Source organism: Grus americana, chromosome 1 (assembly GCF_028858705.1).
Source record: "Grus americana isolate bGruAme1 chromosome 1, bGruAme1.mat, whole genome shotgun sequence".
Classification (NCBI taxonomy): domain Eukaryota; kingdom Metazoa; phylum Chordata; class Aves; order Gruiformes; family Gruidae; genus Grus; species Grus americana.
In genome coordinates, this window is record NC_072852.1 from 28,069,057 (window position 1) to 28,081,797 (window position 12,741).

The 12,741-nt window shown below is 36.2% G+C and overlaps 1 protein-coding gene across 5 annotated transcripts in view; it reads left to right on the forward strand.

Annotated features, from left to right (window-relative positions):
* The window catches only part of CTTNBP2 (cortactin binding protein 2), a 91,896-nt gene extending 81,328 nt beyond the window's left edge, over positions 1 to 10,568 (forward strand). For 4 of the 5 annotated variants that reach the window (XM_054846120.1, XM_054846128.1, XM_054846138.1 and 1 more), the window contains 6 exons: positions 444 to 649; positions 874 to 1,059; positions 2,862 to 2,922; positions 3,805 to 3,937; positions 5,877 to 5,978; positions 8,999 to 10,568. In XM_054846120.1, coding sequence (XP_054702095.1) covers positions 444 to 649; positions 874 to 1,059; positions 2,862 to 2,922; positions 3,805 to 3,937; positions 5,877 to 5,978; positions 8,999 to 9,244 — 934 coding nt within the window. In that variant the 3' untranslated portion in view covers positions 9,245 to 10,568. Of the gene's footprint in view, positions 1 to 443; positions 650 to 873; positions 1,060 to 2,048; positions 2,134 to 2,861; positions 2,923 to 3,804; positions 3,938 to 5,876; positions 5,979 to 8,998 lie in introns of those variants that run through there. The other variant, XR_008579705.1, reaches the window with a different exon arrangement.
* Positions 10,569 to 12,741: the final 2,173 nt, after the last annotated feature.

Here is a 12,741-nt window from a genome sequence, read left to right on the forward strand (position 1 = left end):
TCCTTTTTTCCATTCTGGCAGCAGATAGGCTATGAATGAACACCTGCAAGCATGGAAACTCCTCCATGCACTGGCAGAGGTGAAAGGAGATTTTTTTGTATATACATGAACACATGTCTTTCTGGGACATTCTTTCTTTTAGCCTTAAAATGAAAAGGATATTTTATAGTCCTTATCTGAAGGAGGAAAAGCATCAGATGGTAAATAGTTTGCCAAAGCAACCCAAAGAAAGTTAGGTCAAATAGTTTAATATGAAACAAACAAATAAATGCCACCTTAAATAAAATCAGTTCCAATCAGTTCCTCTCTGACATGGGGTACAATAGGAAGTCCAAAATATATGTGCTTCATGAAAATGCAAAATCTGATACGTTACCCAAAGTCTAAAATCTTAGGGTTTGATAATTGTCTCTGAAGTTAAGGGATTGTTTGTGTGCCTACAGGTGGATGTCCAAGTTATGGAATGCTGTGATAGCTCCCAGAGTTCAAGAAGCAATACTCTCCAGAGCCTCTGTGAAAAGACCATCTGTACCAGGACAAGCAATAGCCAAAAAAAACCCTAGCCAAGGACAACAGGCTGTTGTTAAAGCTGCTCTCAGTATCTTGCTAAATAAAGCTGTTTTGCATGGCTGTCCTCTACCCAGAACAGGTAACAGTGAACAGTCAGAAAGACATGTAGTTGCACATTGCCAAAGTGGGGCTTTTAACTGTTTGATTCCTTTTTCAAAACTTCCACAAAAGATAACTGTAGTTATGATGGGAGGTGTGTAGTTAAAAGCATTTACAGTCACTAAACTAAGTAGTTGTATAAGGTAGTCAAAGAAGAACCATTTGCAACAGTCAGTTCTTAATATTGTTCTACTTTTGTTTCAGAGCTAGATAATTATATAGCAGATTTTAAGGGAGGAAATTTTCCTTTATCCATGGTTTCGAACTACAAAAATTGTAGTAAGAAGAGAAGTGAGAATGCTTCTTGGAGAAAAGTGAGCACAAGTCCTCGCAAAAAGTCAGGCCATTTATCCTCCCAGTCATGGAATAAGCAGGAGACAAATACTGAAGGTAAAACTTTCTGGTTTTAACTCTGAAAGAAGCTGTGGGGGTTTAAGCTGTGTCTATATGAATCTAACTTTTCTTCTACATCATGAATTAAAAGTTCTCAATTAAATGACACTCATGTTTATGTTTACCAGTAAAAAAATGTTTACTTTTTTCCCCCTTAAATTCTTTCTTTGTGACTGTGAGGTATCCTAATTAATATTTTTTGTTGTTGTTCTAATGCCCTTCCTGTTGTCTGATAATGAGGTAGGATTTGGCTCAGATGGTGGAAGATTGAGTAGTGGTTCCATCTCATATTGCATGGAATGATGCTCTAGCATTCTTTTCCTCAATACTGGATGAGAGAAAGCTTCATTACTTGATTGGTACTCTTTAGTTCTGCACCTACTTTACAGTATACCTAATTTGGGGGTTTTTTTACATGTACTTTATAGCTTCACTACAATAATTTCTATTGTCTGAATCCGAGTAAAAATAAATGAATACATACATCCTCAGATCATGCATCCCTTGGTCAATCTTGTTAGATAAATTGAGTAGAATAATCTAGAAGCCCTGTAGTGGAAGGAAGAGCTCTTGGGTTTTAAATTGAAGATTTTTGTTTGATTTTCACTTTAATTGCAAAAAAAAAGAATGTAAAAAATTCTTTGTAGTCACAAATACTGTAAAGTTTTCAAGAAGTTTCCACATCATTTTCAGTATGCTGCTTGATAAAGAAGGCTTTATATTACTGGGTCTGTGTGTGTTTATAAATGTGAAAGTTGTATTAGTAGCTGGCACTTTTGAAATGCCTTTTCACCTCAAGATCATAAGCCATCTAACAAGCAGTTTACTACACAGGGATAATGTCTGGATATGTGCAGAAGCAACATATCATTCTTCTAAAAGTACACATCTGTCTAGAAGGAAAACTTAGGAATACCATAACCGAATACAATGTCAAAGAGGAAAACTTCTAGAGGACAAAATCAAATTACTTATTTTTCTTTCAGAATATGAAGGTAACTCCTTCAGAGAGAAGAGTTAGGAAGGGATTTAGAGCAAAAGAGGCTTCCCCACACACAGACTTTAGAAACAGTAAGACTCTAGCCTCAATTATCTCATATATAAAAGACAGAAATATCTGATGCCTGGTACTTTGTAATGTTAAATTGAGGTATTCATGTCTTCAGCTCCTGTTCAGAAAGAAGCCTACTTTTGCTGAACTGCAGCTCTAATGTCCTGATTTTGCTTGCTAGTTCTTTGTTTGAATTGTGAATTTATCTAATCCCATTAAGAGGATTAAAGAAATCAAATGAACATAACCTGAAGTAGGATGGTTGATACTGTATCTTGTACCTGAGAATGTTCTTGAAGTCCAGTTAATATCTGTGAATGTAAGTGAAAAATGGGATGGTGAATTTAATTTTAGCAGCCTTTCATTTCTGACTATCAGAATCAAATGTTATTCTGGATTCCAAGTAAGGGTAAGTTGTTTAATTTTACTTAAATGAAGCAAACTTAAATCCTTTCGTGTTGACAAGTGATTTCTCTTTGAGAGAACCAGAAAGGGTGGTTCAAGCGCCTCACACAGAAAACTCATGTTCTGTCTTCCACAAAAGCTTGGGCAACTCATGCCCCATTTGCTATTTTAGCAGTACCAGGTGGCCCTCCGAACAGTTTCAAGTGATGTATTCTGATCTTTGACAGACTCTATTGATATAATTAGCCAGTAAAGAGGAACACATTTTCCCTTTTTATCACAGATTTTAGAATGAAGAAATCAACACACATGATAACACGCTAATAATCTCTCTTTTGTGCAGGTATAAAATCTAAAACTATGTTGCAACCAAACTGTAAGAAAAGAGCTTCTCTCGCCACAAAGTAGGTTTTAATTTCTGGTATTTGTAACACATGATAAAATTGTGTTGTAAACCAGCATATTATAATGAATAGATGAAGAGTTTGTATTTGGTAATGTTTTGGTTCTACATCTGAAAAAAGGAATCTTTTTTCATTTTCATTTCTGAGAGAAAATAAAATTTATATACTTCGATATAATTTTAGAACCCAATTCTGTAATTCAAACCTTGCAGCACTACATGTCTTTTTATATAACAGAATAGTCTATGACTTAAGAATATTATGTAACACGCGCTGCCATGAAAAGCCAACCATATGCTTTTTTCACCTGGCATTACATTTTAAAAACTCCTCTGGCTCTTTTAGGTTACTGAATGGCAATTCAAAACAGTATAGTGCATGCACTTTAATCTAAATGATACAGAGTTTCTCTAGGAAAGCATACAAATTAGCTAGAGGGAACTGCGTTTGAGACTTTACATCAATCTGAAACCTTGGTTCTACCATATTTACAGGAACAGAGAGCATAGAATACTTATGTTTCCAGTATGCCAGGGGGTTTTTAAGTGTTTGCAATTAAGTCCAAAAAGGAGAGTGAAATGAAAATGATTGCTTCATCTCAAAAAGAGGAGAATCTTTGAAGATAGTGAGTAGAAGAATCCTTTGTTAGAATTTCAGAATGGAGAGAATAATTTGAATAGAAAGAAGATCTATTATGATATAACAACTATTGACAACTATTACTGCCACTTAGATGTTATTTTCTTTCTGTATCTGGTAGTAAAGGTCATTTGGAAAGAAATTATTTTTTTCCAGGTGTGTATAATATTTATTTTTAAATTCTGTAACATAGCTGAATTTTAATTGTTCTCTCGGTTTGTTTGTTGGGGCTTTTTTAACCAGATCTTCAGAGAAGGATCAATTGAGAACGTTAAATCTGGAACAAAGGCTGTCCCTTGGTTCTGATGATGAAGTAGATCTTGTGCAGGAACTTCAAAGTATGTGTTCCAGCAAATCTGAGCCTGATATAAGCAAGGTAAACACAAGGCTTTTAAATAATTTACATCATTGCCATATGCAGTTGTTTTCTATGTGTTTGAAATAAATTTTTAATTTACAAGCACTGCTTGAGCTGAAGAAAATTATTAAATTATTTGGGAATAAGCCAAAGTCAACTAAGAAATTATACATTTGAGGGTAAGTGTTCTGGTTTAATATACATTATTTTAAATTACACTTCCACTGTTTTTTCTTGTAGAGATTTTTGCAGTGGGGGCTGAAATTTATAAGTTCATAAACACTAGCAGCAATAGGCTTCTTTGCATTATTGTTCCCCATATTATCTTTTATGATATCATTGCTTCCACTGGGAAACTGTTCTGTAGTCTTAAAGATGTAGAAAGTTTTTCCTCATATGCATTGCACATTTGGTTTGTTTAATGTAATCCTATTAGCTGTCACAGGATTGGCTCAAAGCTCTTCTGCTGTGTAGGCAAAATTCAGTTTTGCTGCCCCAAGCAAGAAAGAACGGATTGGCCTAATTCTTTGTCTTTAACAGTGGCAGAAGAGAGTTGAAGGAGGCTTGCAAGGCTCATAGGTTTGGGGCTAAGTTCTACCCCGGAATGTGTTGTGGGTGGTTGTGGGAGGCCTGTTGGAGCGGAGGGTGGATCTCTTTCATTTTTCTTGCTACACCAAAAGCATCCAGCTCTCCCTGTAGCTGTAGCTATTTATTCTTTTCATTCTTCCCTCCTAGCACAGCTGAAGTAGATGGCTGTGACAGCAGGCTGTGTTCACACCAGAGCAGCTGATCCATATCTTTTGGAACACAGATAGAGTCGGTCTTAGGTTATTGTCCACCTAGGCTGCGCATTTACATCCTCTAGGATCATCCTGAACAGCAGTTCCATTAGGTTTGCTTTATTAAATATTCTGTTTACTCACAGAAGTCAAGCAATTTTTATTAAAAAAAAAAAAAAAAAAAGACTCTGTTTGGGAAGATTTTTCAACCTATTAAATGAAGAAGTCCTTTATTATGGGGTTGGTTTTTTTAAAGTGTTTACAGTACTTGCATGAGTCACATGTACCAAGCTGGCTAATCTCTAGTCATTTAGCAGGGATTTACCATATCTATTCTTGAAAGACTGGGATGTGCTTAAAGAAATGGTAACCAACTTAAAATTGTGTTTAATAACATGTAAAATGTAATTGCTCATTGTTGACAATTCAAGGAAATACGGGTTAGATAAGGAAGGAGATAGATGTCGCTGTCTTTTGTTCAGTTTCCTCACCATGGGTGGAACCATCCATGACTGGAATTTCTGTTGTTAATTCCCTAGCTGCCTAGTAGAGCCTTACAGAAGTGAGGGTGCTGCTGCATGTTTTCTTTGTGTGATGTAATGTCAGGCTGCCATCAAAATAAGTACTTCTACTCTCTAATTTGCCCTTGCACTCGAATATGTTCCTGCTGCCTGTTCTCTTGGAATCAAGTACTTTTGCAGTTGTAGAGTTGAATTGGATCATCTTGGCCCAGGATAAAATACCTAGTTTTCAGTGAGGACAGAAGACCGATCAAACTCTACCTGCTATTGCATGGGCACAAGGTTTGATGGAAAGTAGTAGGGAAGAAACACAGCAGGAGGATGAGAAAAGGATCGTTCCTTTCTGTGGTGTTCCTGGGGCTGCATAAAATTTAATGCGAAACTACCCTTAAGCTCCACTGAACAGTATTGCCCTGGAAACGTATGTTTAATCTTCCTCTGATAATAGTCAATGTGAAATCTCTCTCTTTATCTCCCATCTCCTACAAACACACTCAACAGTAAAGGAAAGGTATTTTAAGGGTTCTTTGGATACTTATGCATTGCATTGCACAGAAACTACATGAAAATAAAATCAAGTCTCCAAAATTTGGCAAATTGAAACATAATCTCTGCTGTGAATAACTAAAAAAATCACCGTTTTCTTATCTTTTTCAGATTGCAGATTCTAAGGATGAGCTATTGATGTTCAATAACTCCCAGAACAATCCTGTATTTTCAGCAAGTGGCACTAACCCAAGTAAAACAACAGCACAAAAGGTAGGTGAAACAAGTTTTGTAGTAGGATAGGGAAGGTGTCTTCACTTTCTCCAAAATCTGAATTCCTGATTGAATACAAAGAATTAGTTTTCCAGTGCCCTGTTTATTGCAAGAATAAACTGTCATGATTCTTAGGAAACTCGCTGGACACACCATGCCAAGTTTCTTCCATGTTATTAAACAATGGATGTATTTGCTTCAGTTTTCACGTTTACATAAAGCCATCTCCCTAGGCCAAGTATTGTTGACATTACTTTGACATTACAAGTTATTTGCATCAGATTTTGATAGAAATAAAAGCCCTTGGTTCTTTTTTTCCCCCCAATTAATGTTATTCAGTAAATTTGCAAAAGCACTTTTCTTTTTTAAATTTTTTATGTAAAATTGCTGGTTCCTGGTTTATTTTTCTACCATTTTTTTCATAGTGATTACCCAAATATATATGATTTCAAACCACTGTTTTCCTAAATGTTGTTATCTAAGTAGAATTGAGCTGCTCTGGTGTCAAAGCTGTCAGTCATAGAAATTTTGAGAAGATATGACATTACCAGAGCTTGTGAAAAATAGCATTTTTTTAAAAAGGGGATTCAGCTTATTTTTTCTACCTAGCTACTTGTTGTAATATACAGTTGTCTTGCCATATCATTTATGAGAAATCCAAAGAAACCCTGTGTTATAAGTTTGATGATTCTGGGAAAAGACAGTCTAAACATAAACAAACTTTACTAACTTCAGAGCAGCTTCAGAATGGGAAGATAAGCCCAATGCTACTGGAAGATATAATAGGTCTATTATCATATTCTTTTCAGAAATTGAAATCATTGTTTGTGGGTGCTAACAGCCCTACTAAAAGGGAAGATGGCAAGATGAAATGATATCCTGCTTATTTTTCACTCTTTGGATAATAAAGTAAAAATTATGCTTTCCCTGTTGTTACACTTTTTTCCCTTTTCTTTCTTGCTCCTTGTGTTTTTGAACATCAAGAGAGCTTATGAGCACACAGCTCAATTACCCTTAGCCAGGGGAGAATCTGTTGTCTAAGTTCCCTCGCAGGGCCCTCTATCTTCCCTCAATAGGGGTCCTCTAGAGTCCAATCCAGGTGCTGTTATCTGACTGCGATAAATTGTTTTCTAGAGATACTCTCTCTATTTTCTGCAGGTACAATGAAGTAGCCCTGAAAATAGCTTAACTTGCACACCTAAGCATAAAAAAGCTAAAGTTGGATGGGATGAGACGACTTACCACCCTTACCATCATATTTTTTCATATCCAAATATTCAAAATGTTAGAATATTTTCTGTAATTTTAGTTAAAATCCAGAGAACAGTCTCCACTAGTGGAAACAATTTTAACATTGCAGATCCACATTTAGATATACTTGTTTGAATATTTCTCTAAACACATTAATTTCAGACATTCCAAATCAGAGCTTCACATAGTTGTGATGCCTGGATAATTTGGTAAGTCAGCTGACCTTCCCATTCCTACTGTACATTTTTCCTAGTGAATTTTTTTCCTTTTAAAATTCCTTCTAACAATGTAAGGCATAACTATATTGACTTTGGAGGTAGACAAGCTTAGCTACCTTTGAGGTTTTTGAAGAATTTTCTCAAAAGATTTTATATAGAATAAAAAAATTGATTTCCCATACCTTTGTGAGGAAATGTTGGCCAAAATGAAGGAAACACAACCCCGCTATTTGCTAGAGGGGAAAGAGGTCTAACTGAATGACAAGCTTTGTTTCTAGATTTAGTCATTACTACAAAAATGTATCAAAAATCTAGAAGAACACAGTCTCACTTTGAAAGCAGAAGTGAAACTTTTAGAGGCAATTGTTACAATGATAAACCTATGCAGCTGTAAGAACTGATGTCTGAAAAAGAGTCTGAGATTAGAAAAGCAGACTCTTCTGAAAGTGAATAGAATTCTGTAGATAACAAGAGCAATACTGCATAAGCAGAGATCTTATCAACAGTAGTGAGACAAATTACTTGGGCAACAGACCGGTAATTTTTTTTTAATTGACTGGAAGAAAAAATGCTTTCAAGTATGAGAAGGAGAAAGACAAAACTGGTAAGAGATGCAAAATCTTTGATCAAGGATACAAACAAATTGATAGAATCAAGGATTAATAAGGAATAGACACTGATGAACAGTCTGGTTTCATGCCACCAACCTTTAGGTGAAAAGCAGTAGCTGATGGTGAGAATGAACTTTTTCATATTGCTGCCCAGAGGGTGATCTGGGTTCGACTGATGCTTTCTCTCATGAAAGATATATGTTAGTGACCATCATAAAATGGCTTAACTAACCTCTTCTTGACTATAAAGGAACAACAAGTGACGACATACCTGACTTTGGCACTTCAGGTATCTAAATTTAGGCAGGGTGAATATGGTCCAGTTTTTAAGAATGTAGCTTCTTAGCATAAATGATTTGAGATGATGAAATCTAATTTATAAGAAAGCAATCTATAAGATTATGGATTAAAATGTAACCAGCATTTCAATGTCCATTCTTGAAGTATTATTTTTGTCATGATTATTTTCTTATTATTTATGGCCTTGATGGTACAAAAAAAAAAAAAAAGAATATCTTTATTCAAGCAGTAACGCTGATTTTTTTGCTCATAACTACCTAAATTTCCATTTTTTTCCCTTTTAGCTGTGGCTGCAGATGTCATTTTTCCACAGTAATGAAAGAAAGAAAGAACATGTATTTTTTATTTTGGTTCTCCTAAAATTGGGACATCTGAGGATCAAATTTAAGGTTTTTTTCAATGGCAATGCAAAAACCCCATTGACTTATTTTGGTATTCTAAGATTTTGATGATATTTCCTTTCAGTCAAAGAAGCAAAAAAGAGGCATAGTTTGTTCACCAAGTAGTAAGAAGCTGTCATATTAAACTGCAAAAGACTGTAAATAACAAGGGTTCTGTTGGGATGGTAGGGTTGATTGGTTGTTTTTCAGGTCGAACATCAACAATTATTTATACAGAAAATGCTTTTTTTTATTGATAGGATGGGATGCGTCCTCTCAGCAGCAGTCGAACTGTGGAAAGCAGCAACAGTAAATCAAAGACAGAGTTGGGTGTTTCAAGAGTTAAATCTTTTCTTCCTGTTCCTCGAAGTAAAGTCACCCAGCCTTCTCAGAATACTAAAAAAAGCAGCAGCAGTAATACAAGGCAAATAGACGCAGATAATAACACAAAAAGAGAGATTTGGAATTTGCACAAAAAAGAACAAATAGAAAAATCTAATAAATAAACCTGCCTACCATACAATTTTCTGTGTTCATATAATCTCTATTGCAAAGAACCAAGTACTCAAATATGTAAATATTTTTTAAAAATAAACTGTTTCCCTGTAATGTAAAGTTTGTACAGGACCACAGTTTTATTTCTATGTAAATCAGCTGGAAATTATATTGATTTAAACTTCAGAAATGGGCAGTTTTGCCACCTTCATATATGTGGGGGTTTTTTCCTTCTTTTATTATGAAAATTACTCATTTAAATGATAATATTCAGGGGTATTACCACAGGATTCTGTTTGTGTATATACTGTACATAAATATATTCTATTAACTTCACGTGTTAAACTGCATTCAGATGAGTTGCACAATATGTACGGCAATGGCTTAAAGCTATTGTACTTGCATTTTAAAGACGTGGTTTTATCTTCACTTAATGAAAAATTAATGGAATGTGGCAATAACTAAAATGATTGGAAATGCAGATCAATTACTTTCAGCTACAAGCCATATTAAATATTTTGTGTTCCCCATCATCTGCCTGCTGAATTGTGATTTTGTTTCTCCCAAGCTTCTCTTCATCTAAAATGTCACAGTTTTCCATTATATCTTTTAAAAAAGGAAAGAGATTGAGAAATTAAAATGCAATAAAAGTTATTTTTCTCAGACTCTTATTCTTTGATAGAATTGAAGAAAATGTGATCATTTATTAACTTAGTTTTTCTTGTATACTGTAAAAGCTTTTATATACTTCATTAGTGTTTTAAAAGTATCCAAGAAATAATAGTGTTTTACAGAAACAGATTTTACTGAAAAGGAATTTGAGCACAAGCTTAACTACAGTATTATCAGAGATAATGTAGTAGCGATAACATGAGTTACTATGTAATTATCAATTTCTATTGTGCATTTAAGATGTAATTGCTGTGAAATGATACTTGAGTCGCAGTTAAAATGAAGTCGTCTTCATTTTTCCCCCCACTACGGAGGTAGATCTCACGTTCCCACGAGGGAGAGTGCCTACGAAGGGAATATTTCCCCAGTCTCTCCTTACAGCAGCTGCAGTGACGCACTTGTGAGCTGTAACACTACGGAACCGCTCGCTGCCTCGATACCTCACCCGGTAGGCAGAGGGAAGTGCAGAGTTTTGAGATCAGACTCAAGATGGGCTATCAGGAGACGGTTGTGAGACCTATGGACGGTAACATGCCTATAATTTCCAAAGTAGCATTTTTCACAAATTAAGTCTGGAAGAGGAAAGAATTACCAAACTGTTTCCTAAAGCTTCACTTTATATGTAAAACTGTCATCCCAAACTCATGTCAATAAAATTTTTGTACTGCATATTGTCTTTCTGTCTCTTCGTTTGTGTGTGTGTGTTTTCTCTATAGATATAGAATATTAGAAGCTTATTTCTGTAACCATTTCCCACACAATATATTTAGAAAGTACCACGTCTTTCAGTAACCAGTTTTACTGAAACTTCAATTTCTTGTGTGAAAGTAACATAAAACATAATAACGATAATTTCTCTAGAGGTTCATTTTTTAATTTTTCTTTGGCAGTAATTTTGGTGCTGAAAAATGGGATGCTACTTGTGCAGTTGGCTCTTAGCAGAATGAGTCAGCTGCCAGTGGCTGCAGGTCAGAGAAATGGGTCTCAGCAATTAGCATCCCTTACATGCTGAAGCGGCGTGAGCAGCGGCGTGGTAGCTTGTGTGAGAAGCTCAGGCATGGATTTCATGGTGAGGAGGAACACAAAATGGAAAATGTTTTTTGTAGTGATCACATGAGTTACAACATCAGGATTTGTAATAACAATAAATATTTTTTTTTCTTAAAGAGCTATAAGAAAAGAAGAAAAATTCTGACATGCTTCTAAGCTAGGTTTGTTCTGCATTGAAAATACACCTTGGAAATGTCAGACCTCGTTTAGATCAAGAGTTAGCAGTGTGTTTCTGTGTGGGAAGATCTTAGGCACAGTGTCCTAAAGTGTGTTTTGAGATATATTTTAAGAATCTGTGTATTGTCTGTGAGAATCAAAAGCCTTCTGTGCTGCACTTTGAGTGAAAATCTACAGAAGATGGACTAACTTTGATCATCTGCTCGTGGTTTGAACATTTGAGTCTCTTGCTAAATTTAGCATTGCCTTTCAATGCCCTCATTATCCTTTCTTTTCAGCCTCCTGTTCTAATCTCCCTCCGTCTGCATCTTGTACCTGGTTGACTTCTACCTGCTATCGTTTCGTTTGTCTTCTTTCAGTTCAACACAGTCTGTGATCTTCACGCATCTTTAATCACATGGTATTTTGCAGATCTCCTAATTGAATCTTATCCTCTGTAGTAACTGTGAAGCTCTCTTGTCAGGCCACATCAGTTCATGCCCTCAAGTGGTGAACACCACATAACCATCAAACAGAACATGCTGGCTTCTCCGTCGATTTATCCCTTGGATTGTGACAGGTGGTGCAGAAGCAAGGCAAGGCTCTGTTCAGGAGCTCAGGGCTTCACTGTATCTTCCGTCTCTTCCTGTGCTGGCTGCAAACAGCACTCTTCATACACGACTTGCTATATCAACTGCTCTCATTTTGGGTTAGTAATGGGCAAAATCATTTTTCTTCATGCCTTCCCGTGTCTTAAGCAGAGAGGTCTTAAGTGTGCTGTCTATGGTGGCCCATGCCGCTCCATGCTCACTCCGCTCCCGTTTATTCCCCATTTCCATATCTTTAAAAGAGGTGAGGTAAGTGAAGGGAGAGAGACCCTGTCTACATGGAGGAGCATCTCAGCGAGCGCAGGGAGCTTTTAAGGTTGCATCCATTCCACAGGCCACCAGGTCAGTGAAAAGACTTCTCATTCGGCCCCTGTCTGACTGCGCTACACTCCTTACACGTGAAAGGTCATTCTCATCCACCAATGACCTGGGCAAGTCCTAAACTTCCCAGGTCTCCAAGTAAGTGCTGAAAATAAAATCTTTCAACATCTCCTATGGTTCTTATTTCTTGACACAGAACATGGAATATGTTCCTTAAAAAAAAAATCCAAGACCATCAGACAATATTTGCATCTGTTATTTAGTTGCTGAGCACGAGCTCAAAAATGAAAAGTGTGAAGAAACCTGCTCCATCATTCAACAGAGGCAGCAACATTCATCAACAAGAGCAAAATCAGAGGGTCTGAATTCCCAAATTGCATCTCTTCCCATAATACAGCTCAAGTGATTGACAAACTAAACCAAAATCATCCATCTTTCCAGTAAAACTGGAGAAGTAGAATCATCTCTACAGGTGTAAGATGCTTGTGGAAGGAGTCAGTTTGGAAGAAGCATGAGGGACCACTTGGTGCTAACTCTGGTTAAAGTGATGTTTAGGACATTCAAACCATAATTAAGAGACTTTAGAATTATGAAGTGGGCTGTTCTTCAGAAACTTGAAGTCAAAGCGACTGTCGAGACAGCACAAGGTGTGTTTGTGCTGGGCTGTAGCACAGGCAGTCTCAGAAGGCAGAAGTTTGCTT